Source organism: Platichthys flesus, chromosome 18 (genome assembly GCF_949316205.1).
Source record: "Platichthys flesus chromosome 18, fPlaFle2.1, whole genome shotgun sequence".
Lineage (NCBI taxonomy): Eukaryota > Metazoa > Chordata > Actinopteri > Pleuronectiformes > Pleuronectidae > Platichthys > Platichthys flesus.
The window spans coordinates 11,356,097-11,380,292 of record NC_084962.1 but is presented as its reverse complement, the minus strand read 5'-3'; the positions used below and the strand labels follow the sequence as shown (position 1 = coordinate 11,380,292).

The 24,196-nt window shown below is 42.3% G+C and overlaps 1 protein-coding gene across 2 annotated transcripts; it reads right to left on the bottom strand.

Moving 5' to 3' along the window:
* Positions 1-376: 376 nt before the first annotated feature.
* Positions 377-23,170, bottom strand: LOC133973385 (cAMP-specific 3',5'-cyclic phosphodiesterase 7B-like). 2 transcript variants are annotated; one of them, XM_062411207.1, is made up of 15 exons: positions 23,051-23,170; positions 19,379-19,439; positions 17,903-17,986; positions 13,794-17,357; positions 9,339-9,428; positions 7,979-8,142; positions 7,795-7,858; positions 7,582-7,677; positions 7,316-7,416; positions 6,795-6,926; positions 6,542-6,633; positions 5,703-5,847; positions 5,397-5,493; positions 4,772-4,852; positions 377-4,623 (listed from the first exon to the last, which is right to left on the bottom strand). In XM_062411207.1, exons 4-15 carry the CDS (start codon positions 14,122-14,124, stop codon positions 4,418-4,420), a joined length of 1,599 nt encoding a protein of 532 aa, XP_062267191.1. In that variant the 5' UTR covers positions 14,125-17,357; positions 17,903-17,986; positions 19,379-19,439; positions 23,051-23,170; the 3' UTR covers positions 377-4,417. The 2 variants fall into 2 exon arrangements, with proteins under 2 accessions (XP_062267191.1, XP_062267190.1); XM_062411206.1 differs by having other exon boundaries at positions 13,794-17,986.
* Positions 23,171-24,196: the final 1,026 nt, after the last annotated feature.

Below are 24,196 nucleotides of genomic sequence, written 5' to 3'. Positions count from 1 at the left end.
TGTGTATATGCATTTATATATGTGTGTAAATGTGAGTGTGTGTTAATGTGTGCAAGCAAGAGTGTGTACATGTGAGTGTGTATATGTGTAAATGCAAATGTGTGTATATATATTTGTATTCATGTGTGTGTGATTGTGTAATTGTGTACTTGTGTGTGTGTTTATATGTGTGAGTGTCTGCATATGTGTGTTGGCTAAAGTGGCTACTTGTGAGTGTGTGTATGTGTGAGAGTAGGTGTGTGTGTGTGTGTATATAAGTGGTTGAAAAAACGGAGTTGTGGCTTTTTAAACAGGCCCCTGTCAAGATAAAGTTTTTAAAAGTCAATGAGTTCTGTGTAACTTGATTTAATAGGTGACCAATCACAAATGCACTCTGTCACAATCTACAAGCCTCATTTACAATGCAAATCGGAGTCATGCAAATGACGGAGACACAGTGTGTGTGTCTGCAGTCTCTGTATCAGTAGTGTAAGTGGTATCTATTGTATTTACGGCCGTTTCACATTTCTTTATTCGTCTCTTTTGAATACTAAATCCCCCATAACTCCTCCTGACGTTTCCTTTATCTTTCCCCCACTTTTGTCCCTCTCACATCAAATTCCGCTTTATAAACTTTATTGTGTTTAGTGGAAACTACTTCCAGGTGCCTCGAAGAAAAGAAAAACACCTCAGTTTAGAGTTTGATGATTGAACTGTGACTCATTCAGCTCCTCCAATTCTCTTGTTTGTTCTGCAAACTTTACGCCGTGTGATGTGATGTCAGCCTGCGATTCTTCTTACTCTATTATTTTTTGTTTACATGCGAGCCATGGCCCCCGGCTCACTGACATCACTAACACGCACACACACACAGACGCAAACACACACACACAAAGTGGGAGTGCATATGAATGTGTCGCCATCTAGTGGCAATCACTCTCAAAACACAGTATTATGTGTGTGACGTTAATTGAAAAACATTTATTGTGTAGTTCACAGTGCTCAGAGGTTGGTTATCAGAACAGACGCTTAAAGTCAAGACATCAGAGCTTAATTTGAAAGGTTTCATTCAAAAGTTCCATAGTAATTATTAGGCTGATATTACTTTTCCTTCAAAGACTTTAAAGCAACACTATGTAACTTTTTTACTTTAAAATAGCAGCTTTAAAAGTAACGATTTTTCTTAATCTGTGTAACTTTGGTGAGCGGGTATGATCTGTAACTAACAGGTCGTCAGTTACATTCCCAAGAATTGTTAACCAGCAAGTTTGCCGAACTGTAGATCAGTTGATAATACTCAACCCAGAGTTTATCTTTTCAACTTTTAAAACATCTAGAATTCTAAACAAAGTTTAGTGTAATTGTTACAACGGTGGCTCCTCTGGTTCAGGAAGCCGGGGATCATGGGTAATATCCACCATTAAGTTTCAGTGCAGTGAGTGGGACTGTGCGTTTGGAGCCCAACAGAATGAATCCCCACGTGGGGCTGCAGAGGGCGCTGTTGCTCAGTAAAAGTTGCCTAGTGTTGCTTTATGGCCATCAGGTTGTTAACATGTGCATGGAAAGTCACAAACTGCAACTTAAAGCCAACATGGACAAAACAGAATATTAAACCCATTCAGAGAAGATGGAAATAGGGGCACTCATGAAGACCACCTGATATGATGGAGAGCCACTACAGGTGCTGCTTTGTCTCACAGTGACATGCTCAGTGTCTCACATCGGTCTCAGTGTTTTGGCAGCGGGTCGATCACAGTTAAACCACTGAGCAAACTACAGAAAAAAACAAACAAACATTTAAATTAAACTTATCTCAGTAACATTGGCTTTACATTGAGTACAAACCATTTCGATCAAACATGATATTTTCCACTTCCATACTGGGAGCTGTGGTGAAACGTTGATTAGTGGATGACACAGTTCAACCTGGGGTGGAGCAGCACCTCAGACATGGATCACGCTTTGCTCAGGTCATAAAAAAGGAAAGATCTCAGTGCACATGCATAAAAATGGTCATAGTTTACAGACAAGTTGATATTTCAGTTGAGTTATTTGTGTCTGATCTCATAATGGCACTGTTATATATATATATATACCAGTTGAATCTCTTTTTGACAATCACAGTCAGACTTCTTATTAATAAGACGCTACTTATCTGATATAGAATTAATAATAATCCCTCTGGTATAAAAACACTTAATAAAGAGTTTCAGTACATATTTGTTCTTGATATTACATTACATGTCTTTTTTTTTTCATTTATTATTTATTTATTAAATTAAATTTATTTATTAAAACCAGTATGGCTTAGACACCCTGTATCGTCGCAGAATCGGAGAGGTATTCAAATACAAGGCAGCCCATGCTTATCTAGAGGTCTACACTACAGCGGAGACGTGTAAAAGTGGCGTAGAGTACAAGTACTGCAGTTTTAGGTAGCATTTAGTGACGTTTCACGCCGTTCACAGGTTAGCTCTCGACACTGAAAGCTGAATAGGTCAGTAGGTAACTACAAGTGGGTGTGTATCTTACAGTAAATGTTCTCAGAGAGTGTCTGTGACCTGGTTACAGCAGAGTCATCAGAAACAGTGACAGCACTTCAGACGTGCATGTGGCTTTACGTATACTGGGAGTTTCAGTGAGTCAGGAGGGAGGCATCACTCAAACAACCAGAGCCATAGATAGATATGAACATGGCCTCTTTCTTACAACTTGGCCAGTGACTTAACTTTATTGCACCACACTTCATAGAAAAGGTGAATATTAGTTAGTGTAATGTTTTTTTCTCTTTTTAAAAGCTCAGGGTTATTCTTCTGTCGTAGCTGAGGGAAGACGTGTGGGCCACTGCTGGCACCGTGCACTCAGCCTCCACCAAGGCAAAAACCTTACGTGTACACATTTCAAGCCGAGAGGCAAAACACTACTGTTTTATATCAGTACGTCTTACAAGTAAAGCAACAAATATTTACAAGTACCCTGTTTCAAGTTGCATCAGCTCCACAGGGACCAGTTTCACCACTCAGATTATACATTTAAGTACCATTTTAGGCAATGAATCATTGCTTCAATATTACATATTGAAGCAATGATTACATATTACATATTTGAACAATCACCGACAGTAGAGACTTATCTGTATTATTGACTCGATACTAAGATGTTAGAATTAAAAGTATCATTAGTTAACAATAGGCCCAAGATACAGTGCATACAGTGCTGCCAGTGTAAAAAGACAGTGATGTAGAACAGCCTTAGAGAGGTAACAGAGCAGTGGGTGAGTGTATTAGAATAGTACGTTGGCACCTTGGTACTGAGTGTGCGACCCAGTAGGACTCAAACACTGGCTGAGAGATCAGACGAGAAACAAACAGTGTTCCATTCTGCTGGTATGGCTGAAGAAAAAACAGGCAATCACGACTTAACCCTGTTAGAAAAGCTTTGCCTGGATTTCAAAAAACAGAATTTTCACAGAGAGACCACGAGTTAAGGCTCGTAAAAGTGAGGTTATTGGATTAATAAGTGCAACCATCGAGTCGTTAGAAAGGTAGGAGAGAGTTGTGTTTCACGATATCCATACCCAGTAAAAAGGGTTATACGGGGCTGAATATTTTGGCATGTGAAGAGCTGTGGTCGTACATCACAGTAGGTACAGATGGCTCTCACTTGGATAAAAAAGAAAAAAAGGCCTGTGTTGTCCACAACTGTGAGTCCGACGACATCCTGGTGACGATTAGGTTGAGCGGCTCGGCTGAAGCCTCTTTGTGTCAGTGAGGATAAAACAGAATACAACTTTACAATACCTTGACATACCAATTCAGTGCTCAGAGTTAAAACGCACTTCAGTGAAACGTGGAGCATCCAACCAAAGTGCGAGCTGTACAAAAAGAGAGAAGTGAAAAGAGGTGACTATGTGTCATCTTAAAGATTAAAAAGCACATTATAGTCGATATATGCATATGTTTCATGACACCGGTGATAGAGCAGTCCAGCTGACTTGTTAGAGTCATATATACTTTTGGCTTTTCTTTATTGTTCTGGCAGCAATGTGCAAATTTGTCTCTGCTGATCCCTCTTCTGTCATCGGCCGTTACCTTTCACTTCTACGACCACGTCTCGGTAAATGTGAAGCAGATTTCACACGGTTTCAGAGCGTGACGTTCATTTGTCAATTGGCATCTATTCACCAAAATAATCCGTCCTTTTTTCCTCAATCGTGGATTCGTCCCAGTCTTTTTTTCCCCTGCAGTGCGATAATCCTCTGCACCAGCAGAGGGAGCCAAATCTCACTAATCCCGGCCAGACTCCCATCCTGTGCTCCCACTCAGAACACCCAGGAGTGGGAGGAAATACGCTGGAGGACAAACAAGGAGGTTTGCCAAACACTCCTCTGCTCCACTGACAAAGGAAGATGAAAACACCCCGAGAAACAGGAAGAAGATTAAGGGATGTTCTCTCCACCTCCTCCTTCGGGCTCGTCGTCAGAAGGGTGCGTCTGTGTGTCTGATGTTGTCTGTGCGTGTCGCAGGCGGCTCCAGCGGGCTTTGTTCTTCTGCAGGTGACCCATCATGGTCTGGCTGAGCAGGCTGGGCTCAGTGAAACGCTGCCACTCCTCAAACAGAGGCTCCACGATGTAGGAGATAAAACCTAGGACACAGCAAAGGCAGGGAGGGTGAGACCTAAGTGCTGGACTTGAGTTCACCTGCAGCCAACTCTCTGTGAGTCCTAAACATCAGGGACATGCATTCACATAATGACCTTGGTGTGTGTGTGTGTGTGTGTCTTTTGTTCTCACCTGTCTGTATGGCTGAGACAGAGTCCACCTGCTGGTTACACAGAGGACTGATTTCCAAATCAAACTTTCTCTCCAGGTCACCTGTTATTAAATACAATAATAAATTATGATTTACCAGGAAAATGTGCAAAGAGAAAAGACAAAGCAAGTAAAATTGAACTCTACCTCACCAGCACCAAAGGGCCAATGCACAAATTTAGCAACTACCATGTGAACATAGTGAACATAAAGTTTTCCATCTGTATAATAGTATTAAATGGACTAGACATATCATTATAAATAACTGCACCCTGTCTGTTTACATTTCTATGTGACTTTTTGCCACGTCACACATCTTGTTGCTTTGATTGGTTGAAGAACTGTGAATATTCATAACAACCATTCAAAATTGAAAAAGAACTCAGAGGTTCCATATACACAGATGTATGAATTGGTCTGGTGATTCCATGCAAGGTGATTGAGGGTTGAGATAGAAATGCCAAAGATCCCAGTATTGGCTTTATACTTTACAAAACAAAAGTATTCAGTTTCTCATTTGTAGCTTCAAGTGTCTTAAAAGGTATCACAATTTATAGTTCTAAATTATTGTTTTTTATCTTGATTTGGAAGAAGACACTTTACTCACCCTGTCTGTAGAACTCCTCACACACTCTCTCACTCCACTGTCTGCTAAGGTCCCAAACCCGACACGGGTTACAGATGTCTGCACACTTCAGCGCAATCTGAGGGCAGAGAGATAGACAGAGAGATAACTTACTATAATAATTAGAAATTGTTTGGAAAGTGGTTGGGTAAACTCTGTAGAATATTTAGTTTTAGCATGTTTTCCAAATTGCAAATAAAAAAATAAATGACGGCTGAATATCTGATTCACTTTCAGATTCCTCCTGCGGTGAAAATGGGCGTATTGTGAGGTGGGCGTGCAGTATACCTGCAGCATAAAATGCCTGTGTGACGCCAGCTGAAGGTCCAGGTCCTGGTTGTCCAGATGTTCTCTGAAGGTCGACAGGAACTCATTCTGCCGGCTGATGTCTGTCGCCAGAATGAGAGAGCCCAGCTGCTGCTCCATGTCCAGCCTGCAGAGCAGAAGGGGTCACACTGAGGCCTGTGCTAAAGTTCAACTCTAATTGTACAACAGCAAAAATAAATTAAAAAATATATAGGTAAGTGAAGTATAGTTGTAATTTTTCATGTCCTTGTGTAAACTCTACTCTTTCTACTGCTTCCTGCAGGGATATGGTAAATGGAGAGCTCCTGTGTCGGTGTCTGTAACTGACCCTGACCTCTGACATTCCTACAGAGATAATACATTACTGGATATATAATTGTATATGTTGGCAAATATACGTTTTTGAGTATTTGCCGTACAGGATTACAAAATATGTGTCATAATAGTCATCTTCTCTTAAGATTTAAATCGAAACTGACTACTTAATGCAACTAGTGGAGTCGCCCTCTGCTGGTCTTTTGATAGAATTAAAGTTTCAAGCACTTGTACATTAGATTCACTTTCTGGAACCCAAGTCTATATCCAGTTTTATGTCCAGTTTATAGTTTGCATGGAGTAAAAAACAGTGCACAGCAATCGGCCAAAAATGTCCCAATCTATTTGCATCTTGTCACAATTCCTCAATCAAGTGAGATATAAAATGTTGTTAAAGATTTGTTTATATTGTGCTTCTTAGGCTTATTATGCTGCACAGTGTGTGTGTGTGTGTGTGTGTGTGTGTGTGTGTGTGTGTGTGTGTGTGTCTGTGTGTGTGTTCTTACGACATGTCAGCAGGCAGGTGAGACAGCAGTCCAGACTCTCGCAGCATGCCCACCGTCGACCTCCAGTGGTGACTCTCCAGCACAGACGTGTTCTGTTCAGGACGAGTACGATTAAAAATGGGTTTTCAAACAGACTCAGTTGAAACTTTGAGATTTTGCTTGGCTTGCAAGCGCACTTATTACTTGAACGTGATTTGATTGGCTGATGCTTAATGAAACATACTGATGCACAGCACCCCCCTGTGGTGTGTACCTGGTAGAGAGAGGCCAGGTGGTGTCTGGTCTTGATGAGGAAGGGCTGGTTGACTCCGGGATGGTCGACATCGTGGGCGGCTGCTGCCACCAGACCCAGGAACACGTCCTGGAGGCTCAGCTGCTCTGCCAGCTGCAACACAGACACGCGCCATCATTTCAAATGAAACATGATAATCTGCTAATCTAAGATTCTGGAGAGCACAGTATGGGGATTATGTTTTTATGTTTTCATTGTTTTGGCTGCGGCTCAACACACGGGGTTTTCAATCTAACACTCTCAGAATAAAAATTAAAATAAGACCTTCAACCTAAAATCTAGGTGCTTGATTCCACAGCCTCAACGAGTGTCTACTTACATCCAGACTGAGGATCCATGTTGCTGGTTAAAGTGAGCAGGAATTACCCTCAGGGAGAGAAGCTAATAGAATGTGTCCAAAGAAGAAGCTCGGGCCTGGGGAATCAGTGACATGGTGGCACAAGGTGTGTGTGTGCGTGGGTGAATACAGTCGTGTTCATTACCCTGGGCTCCTTCAGGTAGCAGTACATGGCTTGAGTGACGTCAGCAGCATGAACGGCGTTATGATAGGGATTCTGGGAGTGGTAGTCTTCCTGCACCATACCTGGCAAAACAGGAGATGAGGTCAAAACAAAGACGGTTTATAAAGATGGACGACAGGAGAGTTCCTCTAAAAGTGAAGGGTGACCATTGTGTCAAAATCACAAGACGGCGAAATCCGTGTCCGAGATATTTGAGCTCCATCATGGCCACGTTTCTCGCAGCTTACCCAGAAACCTGTGCAGCTTGACCATGTCCAGCTGGAAGTGATGAACGAGACCGTACACATTGAAGAGATGGCACATCAGAGTCACCAGGCTGTTTCCTATACAACACACACGCACACACACACACACACAAACACAAATACTCAGATATTAAAACACAGGAGTTACAACATGATTTGGAAAATGAAATAAAGTCAGTAGCATGGTCATTTTACCATTTGTTAGACGATCGAAGAGGAAAATGTCAAAGGTCCATGTGCCGACCTTTGACAACATGTGCTGTAACCAAACAAAGACAGTTGTTAGAGCACATGTGTGATTCCCACGTGGTGCGTATGAGCTGGGGACTCCTGGACCCCTGTACCACTGCGCGTGCATGTGAGCGGGCGTCCGTCTTACCTCAGCCTGTCCCAGGTAGTCGTCGTCCAGCAGGTGTAGGGTCCCGGGGGTGGGGGGCACCAATCCCCTGAGCAGCCGGGAGGCGTGGCAGTACCTCTGGAAGCTCAGCTGACGCATGACTTTCTTCCTGGTGCCGGACTCCACCTCCCCCCGCTGGAGACTGGCTGGAATAACACAGACGCGGTTTGTTTTGAGCAGATCTCACATGGCACCTGATAAATGTTGGACACACCTGGGTGAGTGGTGCAGTGGTGACAGATACACGTCGGATTATTGCATTTATAATTTTTCTTAAAGTCTCCATCAGGTAAGTAAACAACTGTGTGACCCACTTCTGAAAAACACTCACCACACGTAACCTACATTTAATGCACAATAACACTGATTCTGTTTATGAGCTTTATTCAGACACAAACTCATCACAGTCAACCCTCAGTAATAAGTAACACAAAGGGTACTGCTTTAATATAATCAAATGCTGAATGACAACAGCTGGATAACTGTGTCATAAATAAATATTGTCATTATATCTGTTGTAGAAATAAAGACTGTATCTTATTATTTAAGTTTTATGCTTTTATTTTGACAATGAAAACACTGAATATCTTTTCGAGTCTCTTTAAACTTGTGTTTATGTGAAAAAGCATCAGAGCTGGTGCGACTCATATCCTCCTGTTTGTGTGACCTCATTAACTACGTGTTTGCCCGTGTTCTCAGAAAATCCTCCACATTTAAAATCGGAGTGTTTGATGTCACATTTTCCACACGTGCGTCACAGTCTGTCTGACTGAGAGACGAATGGAGAGTGAACAAAGAACGAAATGAATATTCATTTATTAGAAACAATAACAAGAAGGAAAAGAAAGATTAGGGGAAGATGAAGAAAATAATTTAAAACTGACAGTAATAAGGGGATTGAGGAAATAAATATTAAGAAAATAAGAAGCATAAGAGGATAAATAAAGAGAAGAAGAAGATGAAAAAGATAAATTATAAGAGGGGAAAAAAATAAGGCGATAAATGATAATGAGGAGAAGAGGAAAAATCTTTATTTCTACAGCACTTTTTTAAAGCCATGTTACAAGGTGTTTCACACTGTCGGTACTTACATGCAGGTATCACATTTACACAAGCACATATCAAAGTGTTATTGGCTTTCACTATAAATAATTTAGCTTTGTGTGTCCCTGTATAAGCAGATACAAATAAACATTTCTATAAACACTTTAAAGTTTGCGGAAATTTGGAAATACTAGAAAATTAAACAGTTTACTTTAACCACATTTTGTGTGAGTGGACTGACCAGCCCTGATATTGTTTGCAGAGGTTTTTTTTTTATTTGAGTGGGGGGGGGCCTTACTTTTCAGGCAGCGGAGGTCGATCAGAGGGTAGGAGCCTCGTCTCTCAGCCAGCAACACACCAGCATGACCAGTGCCCAGTCTGCCATCAGCTAAAGAGAGGAAAGAGACAAAAATGGGGCAAGAAATATCAATATTTGATGTTTTTTTGGGATGTTTTTGTTTTGCCCATTTCTTTTGGAAGAGATTCGACTGGGATCCATTAATCAAACAATCAAGGGGGAGTGAGTTCAGAGGAGGAGAGTGAAGGGACTGACCAGAGCGGGGAAAAAAAGGAGGGGGAAAAGTGCAAAGCTGATGGCTGCGGCCTGCGCAGTGACCCGAGGACAACAGAGCAGAGTGTTCCCTGATTTCCAGCATCATCACACTCATAAAACTAGACTGAGGGTCGTCTTCTAAATCAGCTGCTGCGAAACAAGAGGATCTTTGACTTCTCGGAATCACCCGGAGATTCACGCATCTGGTGCGACTTTGACCACGGAGAATAGATTTCACGCCACGCTGCAGCTGTTGTGCTGCGTCTCTGGACATTTTATTATTTTATCGAATCGCTGCGGCGATGTCCTGCGTATGTTCTGTTCCTGCGATGATTATTCTTGTTTTCGCTGCGGTGTCACACAGCAGCGTGATCGTTGGATTCGCTTCATGTCAAACAAAGATTATCTGTGTGCACTCTAAAAGTAGTTTTCTGCTACAAAACAAGACTTTTCCTGTTTAAAGAGTTTGACTGTATGACGTGAAATCCACAATTTAAACCGCTGATGAATGTTTTCTACAAATATAAGAGGAAATGTGTGTCACTCGCTTGTGATGCCAATGTACTGTGGTCCCCGACACGCTGACAACGCATTTTCTCCTGAAAGGATATTAAGTATTTTAGTCTAGTATACGAATTCTTTCCACGGGAAACGTCTCGAGTCCCTGAGGTGACCTTGTGGGTTCTAATCCTCGCTTTGTGAGCAGCATTCAGATGGAGAGGGGGAGCACAGCAGAAACAACAGATCCTTGAGCCTCTGTTCAAAATGCACCCTCCACACACCGTGAGGCCAGCCAGCAGCGAGACAAAACTAAATCTACACTGTAAAGAAAAGTACACCAAGTCCCTATTTTTTTCTTTATCCGTCATCTTCACGCACAGAAACCTTGCACACTGAGTCAGAAGCGTTTTCTTATTCTATTTGTTCGGAGTCGAGCAGTGAGGATAACTTTGTGGCTCTTTCACTTCTTGAAAAAAGAGAAAGAAAACATTGGGTCCATCCAATCCTGAAAAGCCGTCAGACACTAGGACAATTTTATCTTCTGACCAAGGAACTGGGAATATCATCCCGATCACTCCTAAGTCTATTTCAGGATGTAAGTGTTCCACTTCATGGGGCTACTGGCAACACTGGGAAAACACATTTCTGTGAACCAATTGATCCTGAACAGCAGCTAGCAGTGTGTCTAAGGTAAGGACAGACACACACAGGCTCAAACAACTCACAGGAGTGCCTTTGCCTTTTATCATATATGTACTGTATTTTAAACTTGATTCACTAGTCACTTTAAGTAACTTTTGTTTTTACAGTGTAGGCCCCCCAAGTCACAGCAAACAGCATTACATTTTACGCTTGAATAAACTAAAAACTATGGGAATACTAAATAATTTACAGATCAGATGTGAGGAACTGGAGCATATTATGTCCCGGAGGTTGCCACATCACATCAGGACTAACCTACCTGTTAATGGGGCTGGAGGCATGGCAGTTACTCCACCAGGGGTTACCAGACCTTGCTGTACAAGTGTGGGTTTTACAGGCAGGTGCCGTGGTTCTGGTTAATGCATGTGCCCGTGTGCTGTGTGGGGACACGGAGGCTATACATAAAAGATATGGTGGAGAAGTGGCATCATTCCCTATTTATGTATTTCATAGTCTGACAAACAAATATAAACCGTTCGGGGCGAGTGACTCAGGCTGTGGGAGCGAGGCAGCAGAAGACCCCTGCCGGTCTAGTCCGAGCAAATAAAAAGGAGAAAAAGCCTTGTTACTTTTTTTTTGTATGTATCCCGTGAGCTGGCGAGGAAGGAGAGGAGGAAATACATCATCTGGAAAAAACACTGCAGTAACACACACATCGCCCTCATCTCTCTATCTCCCTCTCCACCCTCTGGCTCACTTCCCTCACTCCAGCTATCTCTCCATATTTCTCTTTAATGTGTCACTCCATCCCTCATTCCTCCTGAACTGGATCCCGTCTCTACATCCTCCGCACTCTCTCTCTCTCTCTCTCTCTCTCTGTCTCTCTCTACATTACGATCCCCCTTCATCCTTTGTTCCTTCCTGTTCAACAACAACAATCCCTCTCCCCATCTGAACCATCTTTTCGTCTTCCCCTCCTCTCCCTCTCTTCTCCTCCTCTTTCCCTTCCTCTTCTTTTAACTCTCGGTGCGGTAAATAGGTCATTGTCTCCATGCTGAGCAGAACTGGGTCATTTAGGATGAAGACATGAATCAGTTAAAGGGTGTTTAAAGAAGCAGGGATGCACACACACCACTCCGTGTACTTGCACTCACACACAGACACACACCCACACAGACACTTGCAAATGAGCCATAATCCCTGATTCCAAATGCGCAAACACGATCGCACACTTGGCACACAGCCCTCCCACCACCACACACACACACACACACACACACACACACACACACACACACACACACACACACACACACACACACACACACACACACACACACACACACACACACACACACACACACACACACACACACACACACACACACACACACAAACACAAACACACACAAACACACACACACACACACACACAGAGTTTCACTGAATCTTTGGGTGTTTACGGCACAAATCGGGCTTTGCAGCTGTTTTCCTTCGCTGCCTTATGTAGCTCCAACACTTCATGTTTTCTGGTGCCTGCAGCTGCTGCTTTATCTGGATGTATGAAAACATACAGTGCATCCAGCTGTCAGGGAACTCCAGACACAGTTAACTCACTCTCCATGTGTTTGCATTAAAATCCGCTGTTATCCTAGTGATGGACGGTCAGATGCTTGAAAACATCGGACTCCATGTATGTTGGTCTGGTCTTCAATATTTTGTTCACAGACTTTCTTAAAGTCCACGTGTTGGATCTGTTAAGGTGAAATACATAATAATGTAAAATAAACTAAAATATTATTTCATTAGGGGACTGTTCAGACTTGGTGAAGGTAGTAGCTCTAGTCTACACTCTCCTGAGTATCCTTCTAGTTTGGTTGATAAAATTACCAGAAAATAGTAACAAATTAATTGCCGGCCCTAAAGAGCCCTACCCTAACTGCTTTGTTATGATCGATTAAAACCCCCTTTTGTATAAGAAAATATATGATAATAATTTAGATCTTTTCAGTCTTTGTAACATGTCAGAATGAGTCACTATCACCACAGACAAAGTGTCTCTCTGATCTTAAGAGTGAAGCAGACAGACTTTCACCTTCTGTGAAGAGTCGTCAAAGGAATGAGATCATCATGATTCAAGGGGAAGGTCACAGGCAGTGACATCAGCATACGATGTCCATTTCCACCTGATGACTCATGCACAAAGGTAATTCCCGACAGTAAGAATCATCTATTCAACGGAACATTAAAGAATTTCCTTGTAACTTGTTTTAGTTTTTTTGTTTGGGGGGGGGGGGGGGGGGGGGGGGGGGTTGGTCAGCTGGTTACCTGTTTATGAAAGTCAATACTCAAATCACTAAATGAGAAGATCCCAAACCGGTTGACAGTCAGTCATTCTGATATTAACAGTGATAATGATATGAGACAAAGCATCCCTACTTCACAGACGGACAGGGGGTCGACTGATGGCGTCACGTCAGTGTCAAGAGTGCAGATGCGGCTCAGCAGATGGTTACACAGCTTTATTTTAATGGACACACTCTGGCTTCACGGCCCAAATCCCTCATCTCACCATCTACCCTGCCCCAGCCGTCTGATCTCCTCAGGGCTGCGTCGTCTCCACCCCCAGCGCTTAAAACAAACACCTGCGCGTACGACCGGAGCTGCACTGGTCAAAGATAATCTGTCACACACACACACATTTGTCACTTCTGACTCCTGAAAAAAGGTCACCTATTCAAAGGCAAAAACAAAGAACCCGACAAAGAACAAGAACACAACAAAGAGAGGTCAGACACACTTTTCCCAATCTTTCAAGAGACAACTGAAACAACAAATTCGGCACAAAATGTTCCCAAAAACACAGCGTAAAACTGCGCACGCATAAACACACAAACACACACTCTCTCTGCTTCCTGCCATAAATGGGTTTTCATGCAGAAAACAAAGCTGTTAAGTCAAAGTGAAATAAACAATAAACGACACATTCAATTCAATTACTCTCATAAGGTTTACTCTACATGTTTGTGTTCTCGACATGAATTATGTGGCAGTTACCTTTCAGATTTGCGCTCCTGTCTTCTACATCCTGCTTCAACTCCTCGGTCTCCTCCTCCTTATCTGCCTCCACCCAAGAGCTGGCCTCGCTTCTCCCTGACCCCCGGGGGCCTCCCCTGCGTGCCCTCCAGGCCGCCCTGAGCTGCCGTATGAGAGCGGGGAGTTCCAGGGCCAGCGACAGGCCCCCGCAGGTGACCGGAGGAGTCCTGAGAGGACCCCACACTGGCGAGCCGGAATCTTCGTCCGGACAGACCCCGACATCGACCCCAACGCCAAGACCAGAGTCTCGCATCCTGAGATCCGGGCCCCAGAGCCCCTCTAGCACTGGCATCCTCACAGCACACACAGTCAGATGGATCACGGACAAGTGCAAAGGAATTGAAAAATCACGAGAGAAAAAGGAGAATGGAGGTAAACAGGAAGAGGAAGAGAGAGAGCAGAGGTGGAAGCTCGCTGTCAGGTAGTCAGAGGTTAGAAAGAGGAGGGAGAGGAGAGAGCAGCAAGTCTGGATGTAGGACAGAGGAATAAAGACTGCAGGGAGAGAGGGAACCAGCAGCTGGAGGGAGAGAGGCAGGGAGAGATCGAGAGCAAAGGTGTTCAAAGTGATAGAAGCGATGAAACCAAACACACAGGGAGGGGAAGAGCCAGAAGAGAAGAGGAGTGAATCCGTCTGTATCCCTCTCTCCCAGAGTTGTACACTGACAGTCTGCTCGCTCCTTCTGCCGCATTCTCTCTCCCCTCACCGGTCTCTCTCTCGTTGTTGTGGAGTCTGAGAGCCCCTCCTCCCCCCATCCCCGCTCTGAGCTCACCAACACACACTCTCTCTCTCTCTATCTCTCTCTCTCTTTTACTGTGTCGCTTGCTACCCCAACCAACAACAGACCGAGAGCATTTGAGCAAGTGTTTACGGGGCTTTGGGTTCACAGACGCATCCTCTGTCTCACGGTCAGGTCAGCGGGAATGGGGCTGTGTGAGGTGAACACACACACACACACGCACACACAAACACAAACACACCATGTATTTCTGTTCAAAATAGAGAAAGATGTCAATCAGAATGCAACAGAGTCCAAGGTGAGGTTGTCATATGACTTAATTTGTCTTTTAAACCATAAATGCCAATTGTATTATTCACGTGCGTTGTTTATTTGAACTATGATAAAAACAAGCCCAATCTGAGAGAACACAATAATGATGTTGTTGTGCTTGAAGGTAAAACGAGGTGCTCTGTTTGAGTCGGTCTTCATTAAAGCCTCACTGGAATAGAAGCAGATTGTTTTGATGGATTTGTTCAGGTGACTAACTAAGCAGCCTTGGGCTTAAACACGATGGGTATTTCAGAGGATACAAGCAGAACAAAGGGATTTGAAGAAGAAATATCAAGGAAAACACCAAGATTGTTGAAATCAAGTAAAGATGTGTATGGTTTTCTGTAGAGGTTTTCCCATACCGGTACCAGGTACAGTCTTTTATGTTGCTGAAAACGCCAGGTCAGGTATCTACGAGTACACAAATCGAATCACCAATCTGATGCCACTTCTTTAAAAGAAATAGGTTTCACCAAGATAAGAGCTGGAATTTTATTTTCTCAGATATCACTTCTTCAGGCTGGTCCACATGGAACACGATGTGCGCTACGTTTGACGGTTCAGCACAACATTTTTACAGGAACTAATTGTACTATTACCTATTAAATAATTCTCGGGGGATCCAGACTCACACAACATGTGCTTTTGCTCCATTGCTCATTTTGTGTCTGGCTGGCAGCTTCATTTCTACTGGTCGCATAAGTGGTCTTCACAGTGCACATCGTGGCCCGTCGTGAGCTCGCCAAGCTGCCTGCATGGCGCACAACATGGAAAAGTGCAGCTGTTTGCATCCATTCAGAAACAACCCTTCAGCTTTGCCACGCCAAATCAGTAATTGCATTGAACGGCCGCTGGCAAGTACTGTTTTTACAGCAGTCCTGCAACTTATCACACTGGAAAGTCCCACAAGTAAATCAGTGACATGTGCCGTATGCTGGACTTTAGCTCTGTAACATTCAAGCTATGAAATTCATTATGCATTTGATTTCCAAAGGGTTTAACCAGAGCAAAGCCGTACAACATTGGTAGAAATCACTTCTACACAGTATGCAGCTGTTAAAATACATTATACAAGTTATATCGGATCGGTACTCGATATCGACAAATACACAAAATCCAGTTAATGGGATCGGTATCGGGAAGGTTATCTGGATATGAAATGACCTCCATCCGGAGATACACAGTGACTGCACAGGATTCAATATTCTTTTGGGAGTGAAACCACTTTTTCTTTCGTCCTCAAAATGCCGGTGACTCAAAAGCTTTCCTGTGGCTGCTGTAAACCAGACATTAATTATTGTACTACAATTCAGCGAGGAGAAGCAGATCTATGTGTAATCAAAGAGGATGTAACCATCAACTTATTTACTGAGAAGGAACAGTCACATGCTGACAAAAGCACCCACTCACACATAATGCAGTTTTCATGTACACACACACACACACACACACACACACACGCACACACAATCACACTCACACACAGCCTTGAATGTCACATATCAGACACAAGAAGACGACGGTGAGCAATCAGAAGACAAAGAGCGTTTAGATAAAAGATAGAAGCTGTGGGAAACTGTGGGAGGCGGACAGTGGGGAAATGTACAGCTGTGTGAAACTGCACCGTGGATATGTTCTCAGTGTACAGCTGCTTTGTTGTGGCTGTGATAAGCAGCTGGTAAATTTAGTGTAAAATATTAGATTTTCCTGTCGGGTGTCTTGACATCATGAGACACAAACGACTCTTGATAAATCAACAGCAAGGACCTGATGTTCTCAGACTTGTTGACCAGAGACAGTTGTATAAGTCTTAAGATGAGGTTCACCAACATACACAGATTTACATTATATACAGGACATTAAAAAACATTTCTATTGCTGATTAATGCGCTTTGCACTCAGTAGAGAACAGTAATCTTTGACTCCAACTGTCAACTGATTAACAGGCCAAAAAATCTTATTTTGTGACCTAAACCTAAACCACACAAATCCAATCAGGTACTCAATTAGACCAAGTTTGAAGGTTTGTACCAAATTTGTAGAAACTCCCTCGCTATGTTCACAAGAATGGGAAAAAGGAAATAGCCAGGTTGGCACCAAACCTGGGGCCACTGCAGGAGGACTCAAGCCTCCATCAGCGGGGGGGCCCACACTACCCTGGGAGCATGGGAGAGCCCCATCCCCCCCCACAATTGTATGATTTGCATCTCCTGGACTGTTACTTCATATCTACAGTCCTGATGCTAAATCCTGATTCTAATCAGCCCAACAATAATGTTTTTAAAATTCATTTTTTCAGCCCAATCAATAAGTATGACTGTATAATTGGGAATTGCTGGCGCCTAATAATAACCTATTAAGTCAGTGGGGATTGGGGGTGATTGAGTTCTCCCAGGACTGAAATAGTGACTTTATTTAATGAGAACATGTGAATGAAGCTGCAAAGAGACTGAGAGCAGAAAACAAAGATTTATAACTGCATGAATGTGTGAAAAGGAAGCATGAGACCCGTGGAAACAGTGATTATGTCCCAGAATGAAAGAGAGAGAGAGAGCGAGAGAGAGAGAAATTTGAGAGTCAATGAGGTCAGTGGGCATCTTGACAAGTGCACTTGGAGGTCAGCCAGTAGACTTCTGGCTCCACATTTGTTTCCATTGTGTTTACACATTTGTTTTACTACTTTATGATTTAAATCATCACAATAATACATGTGATGATTTGCGTGGTTCTTGTTTTGGACTGAGGGTTGTAGCACCCACATTAAATGTAAACGACACCCAAGCAATCCTTAGACGCTCAATGAGAACAATGAAAAGCTAAAAAAAGAAGAGACCTTAATATTCAGAGCTCAATCAAATGTAGAATTAACAAACACTATTGTTAACCGCAAGCACTTATAAATCAGCTTGCGACACAAGCAGTGTCCCCAAATTTGCAGGCAGGTGTGAAATTTGTCTGCTTTGTGTGCTTTGTGTTGCGTGCGTGTGCGTCTATGTGTGTGTGAGTGAGCAACACTCTTACTTCTGATTCTCATTATCGATGCCACTGGTCACGTTTTCTGGCAGGTTGCAGTGGAGAAGTGGGTCAGCCACTGAATGAAGCGGCCTGTCCAAAGAAAGAAAATTGGCAAGTGTTTGTGTTGTTTGAGTTAGTGTCCACATTTCTGCTTGTTTGTGTTTGTGCAGGATGTGAACACGTCTGTGGAATTAATCTTAATTTCCTTTTTCCACACTGATGATTTATATGCCTCACATTTCAAACCAAGTTTGGCATTAAAATGAGAAAAGAAAAAACGGGTTCGGCCAAGGACAAATCATATGGTGGGAACTGCTGGGTTTCTCTATACATTTTTAGTTCTTCACATCATTATGTTGTGATTTGGTGCTTAAAATTGAATTGAATTCTTAATTTAGGTCATTTTTTGCCATGTATTTTTGTGAAGCACTTTGTTACCTGGTTTAATTAGTACAAATAAAGTTATTATTATCAATAAAAGGAAAAAAAAAATGTTTTCAAGAATTATATTTTGAGAGCAACATAGCAGTAGTTCTATTTTTTTTATTTGAAAGTTTAAATGATTGAGGTCATTTATAAATACTCAGTACTGCCATTGCTTTTTATTAGAAATTTGAAGAATTCATATTTGACCTGGATAGACCTGTTTGATTTCAAAATATGGATTGTAGAAGCACATTGGACCTCATGATGCAGCAGAGGGAGTTCACTGTCAGCTCGACCTATTACACTGAAATTATACAGTTTTTTTCTACTGAAAAGGGAGGAAGCTAGCAAGCAAAGCCGTACTGAGGAGACAATCATGACAACAAAGCATCTGAGAAGCTGCTCGTGGTAGTCCTTTGGGTTCTGCACCTTGTAGGCAGCAAAGTAACCCTCATAAGGCTGCTTGTCATCTTTGTACCATTCACTCTGTGGGCTCACATGTTAGCTTTCCCTCAGAGCAAGGCAGCCAACGACAAGTGTTCATCCTACATGTGCGGGGAGAGAGTATTCTTATATATTGTTTTTTAGACTAGGCTCCAGCCCTAACATTCAGTGTATTTTACTGATGCACAATTGTGACATCGATAACGAGAGTCTCACCTCCAGCTCTGACTGACTTCCAGCGTCCCTGGCTTTCGCTACATTTCAAGGTGTGAACCATGAAGGTCTGAAACTGTAGCTATGATAAACCGCTACATTTTACTGACTGTAGTCCAAACACTGCTTCCAAAAACATGACTGGGAACAAAAGCAACCCTTCCAGGCTTCTCAACCAGTTGCACTTTTACAGAATTGTAAATCTTAAGTCATTCCACTGGACAGTGTGCAGAGACGGCCGGAATACGCTTCTGTGACACAGAATTGATTTCTGGTCAAAGGTCAGAGAAAGCTCGAAGCTGAGTTACCGAAATTTTTGGAAACCTTCTCCACCAGCTGACTTCATATATGAACAACCCTCTGCAGCGAGCTATTCAGGTCAGTTAGTGTTCTTCTTACCCAGCATGCGAACTTGAATGGCATTCTCCTCCGACCTTTTGAAAGTGACAGCTTCACACCTCTGTGGCAGAGAGAAAGAGGGAGAGAGAGAGAGAAAGAGATTAATATCACGACGCCCGAAAATACCCCCACAGACCCACTCAGCTATGAAAGAGCATTAATGAACCTGGCCAATAAATGGAAACTGTGCCAAAAGTCATAGTGACCCTCTTCGTGAACTCTTTTGCACCGATGTGACAGCCTGCACTGTTTTCCCACAAGCCCTCAGACTTAACTAAGCGTTTAAAATATGAGATGTTCATTCAGATTATTGATTGTGGGTATAAAGCTAATAAAGACATGAATACTGAGACTGTGTGAGTGTAATTGATTGTGTCACATACTCACTGGGTGTAATTCATACTAATATCCAAAACTGAATCATGGATTAATTGGAACAGTATGAGAGGAATCTGTTTCAAGACTGTTCATCGTCCTAGTGAATGAGCGAGTAGGTGGATTCAGCGACGTGTTTGTGCGTTGGCTGACAACAACACTGAAAAAGTGGGTCAGGCAGCAAAACTGGCATAAAATAGCGACAATTTGCACGTTATTACACATGGCTGGTCCTCATGGTCAGTGGGCTTTTTTGTCGTCATTTTCTATCGAAGGTGTTTGTGTCACGTTGAAATCATCTGTTTGGTGTTTTTGTCAATAAAATAGACACATTCTCAGAATTGTTCAAAACATAATAACCTGATCCTATGAAACTTAAAGGTAAGTTTGACAAGTTATTTCTCAATCATGTTTAATCTTATCAGTTGATATCCTCTTCACACACCATCAGTAGATAATGTTCAATAAACTCTGTTGCCAACGCAAGACGACGATAAACACAACCAATTATTTCATTTTTGACCGAATGAAATGATTTGCCGGTGTACCTGCACACAGCCAACGCCCTCAATGACCAGTCTTTACAAGCTGGAGAGACATACATCGCTCATATGTTCTTGAGACGTTGCTTTGAAAAGGATGTGTGTGCACTTGTAACATTTAAACAAATTAGTGTCCAAACAAAGCTTCTTCTTATTATGATTATTGTTGTTTTTTTATGTGTCTGTCTTTAAGATAAGATCAGATAATCCTTTATTAGTTCAACTATGGGGACAGGTTATGTGTTGCTAAGAGGACAGTTAAACATTTTTAAATCAGTTCAGGTAAAAGGTAAACATGCAATATAAATAGAAAGTAAATCTAAAAATATAGAATAGAAATAATATAGCTTCCCCATCTCTGCTGAACCTCCAGGGGAGGGTGAATAGACCTGCTCAATCTAAACAGTGTTCACAGCAGTTAGCCAGAAGTAAACAGATGAGGTGAATAACGATGCAAGCTCGCAGCTGGAGATCACGGAAAGACAAAATGCAGAGGGCGTCCTGTAAACATGCGAGATCCATGTGGGCTGGATGAGCGATCAGTCATCCTGGTGTCTGGTTTGTCTCCACCCGCCCGTTTCCTGCCCGCCAGTAAACAGCAGTGAGCCAATTCAGATGGAAATCCTCCTACTCAAGGTGCATGTTAAGGACCATGTTCCTCCAGAGAGGAAACGATGAATACTTTGTACAACCCGATAACATCAGGTCATCTGAGGTACCTGCTTTCTGTCAAATGTGTACGTGTGTGTCTCATGTTCCCTTAAACCAACACTGCCTGGTGCACTGAGTCAACCCCTACCCTTGTCCTCTCCGCACACAGACAGTGAGCCATCATAACTATTATAGCCATTACTAGCCATTATAAATAGATGACCCCAATTGGAAAATGGAGCGAGCTGAGTCTGCCTGAACTGCACCGTGCCGCTGTGGATCGTAATTGGCTTCAGAACTGAGCTCAGATCAGGGAACAGAGGAAGCTCTATCAGTTTGAAGTAATCAGACGGAGATGGGCGAGGTATTACTGCTGCTGACTCAGAAGAAGCTGTCGATGGAAAATATCTGTCTGTCACCGCTCATGTTACTGTGCGGGGGGTCGGGGTGAGGCTGCCGAAGTCCTCATCAGCCAGGAGTCACAAATAGAGTCTTTAACGTTTCTATTCAGAGGAGGAAGAATTTGTCAGAGAATCTTTAAGTTGATCTTCAGGAAATTATCAGCAGCTTTTTTCGTGATCCGTTATTCAATTAAGTTGTTTTTCAAGCAAACATCAGTTGGTTCAAGCCTCATAAACATCTATGGAACATAAAAGTAAGTGATACACAGTCGTATACAATTATATAATAAGTCCTCATTTAAAATATATAAATATAGATTGAAATGAACAGTAAAAACTGTATATCATATTTCAATATATAAGTGATGACATTGCATGATCTCCATGAAAACCAAACAAACTCTATCCGCTGAAGTCCATGAGACGTCTTAGAAAGCTCAGTTGGTTTTTGTCAAACTGTTTCCAAGTTGAGGAATAAACCCTTTTTCTTACAGACTACTACTTCCAAACTCAGGACTTGGACTGTCATGCTCCAATATGTTCATTAGTTTAAAAGTACAAAAGAAGTCCTACATATAGATGTGGGACTTCTTCTGTACTTTTAAACTTGTTTCTACAATAGAAAAATATCTTATTTAGCATTCAGACCTGTTTCTAACACACATACTGATATATAAAGCCCATAGCTACCTCAACCTACACACACACACACACACACACACACCACAACACACCACCACTTGCACGCACACATGCACGAACACACACACACCTGCTCTTAGTTTATGAGGTCTACAGTACCCAGGCTATAGGTCTACTGCTCTTAATCCGACAATACCCTGACATGACACGATGCATAATGCACACAATAGCAAGGCCTATACTGTGCCTAACACAGCTGCTTGTGGAATACAGTGTATGAACAATTACACACAAATACTAGATTGTAACCATTTGACCCCAAGGTCCCAATGAATCCCGACCCAGAATCAAAACATTTAACCCTTATGGGAGGACGACATATATTTCTATGTTCTATGATATACACAATAAACTCTGTTATGGACACTAAAGACAATCCAGGATTGTGATTGGAGTGTAATGAAATGTGTGTGTGAAGTTTGGATTACTTATGTTGTGGGGACCTAAATCTGTATTCAAGTCACATTATGTGGACTTGTCTTCCTTATGGGGACAAAAGGCAAGTGCCCATTATATAAATCATAAAATTCTGAGGTGATGCAGACATATCTTAAGGTTAAGGTCCGGTTGTGGTTCAGGTTTAAGGGTTAGATTAACATTGGGTTAGAATATGGGGGTGGTTGAGGTTAGGTATAGGGAAGTAGGTTAAGGTCTCATGGAAATGTAATGTACTCTGAAGTAATGGAGAGTGTGTGTTACTGTACTTAAATATTTGTGAGGACCACTTTAAGCGAAGACAGACACGTCCCAACTACAGAGTTGGGACATTTTTGGAAAGTGAGGACATTTTTAGGGTCCTCACTTTTTCATTGGGCTATTTGAGAGTTAAGACTTGGTTTTAGGGTTAAGACTGGGGTTAGGCATTTAGTTTGGAGGGTTGAGGTTAGGGAATTATTCAATATAATATATCAATACATATCTCACTAATTTGGAAGTGAGGTGTGTGTGTGTGTGCGTGTCCGTGTCTTCGTGTGTGTGTGTGTGTGTGTCTGTTTACATACCTCGACCGTCAAACAGGATATTTAACCATCGTGGCTGTGGTGAAAGGAGGCGCGTGCGGCGTGCTGTCACGTCATGGTGACGCGGGACCGGAGCTAAAGGTGACCGTGTCTGACACCTGTTTATTTAAATATGAGTATTAATATTATTAAAAAAGAAATAAAACTGTTTCCTGCCCCGGTTGTGTGTGACCTTACCTGTCCTGTGTGTACGCGTGTGTGTGTGCGCGTGCTGCTGTGTGAGCCGCAGCGAGAGGAGAGGGGAGGGGCTGGCTGTAGCATCACAGGGGCGGGACCTGCAACGGGCTGGACCAATCAGCGCTGGATACAAATTACTTTTATAATTAAATTAGTATTTTAAGTGGGAACGTGTCAAACTTAGAGTGAAGACATAAACTTAAATACCCTGGTGTCAACTCAAAAGTACATTTATAGTATCTTCTTATTTCTACTGGTACAATTCAGTGGCTAATGTATATGTTCTGTTTACACTGTATGTATTATGTCTATTCTTCTATTCTTATAAGTAAGTACGTAAGTAGGTAAGTAATATATCTTCAATATATCTCTTAGACCAAATTCATGAATCGCTTCACATCAATAAAATAACACCAGGAAGTAGTAATACACAGCAAATATATGCAATAAAAGAAAGTTAATATGGGTTTGAATTGTTTTTAAAGACTCCAATAGATACTGCCGTGTGTAAATCTATAGTTTTCCATAATGTCAGGGCCACAACATTAGAAAGAGCGTTGTTGATATAATTCGGCTCAATAGTCTTTTGGTTGTATAATAAATTAAGAAGCATTTATATAGTTTACTAATTGAAGTTGAAGGATGAAGGGTAGCATTTTAAGGAAGGAAGTTAGAAACCTCTTTGTGAATAAATAAACACTTTGAATGTAGACTATCTGATGGTTTTGATGTTCAAGGGCACCATCTTCTGGATGAACGTAGATACAAAAACAAATTAAAGGTCGAACTTGTGACAGAGTTTAAATTTAATGAAAGCGGGACACATCTGTCACTCTGGGCCCCTGTTTGAATGTCGCAGCCTGGTTTCACAGCCATGAGGTCAGTGACCTTCAGGGGCCTCCAGCCACCAGGTCTGAACCCAACAGAACACCTGTGGGATGTGATAGAACA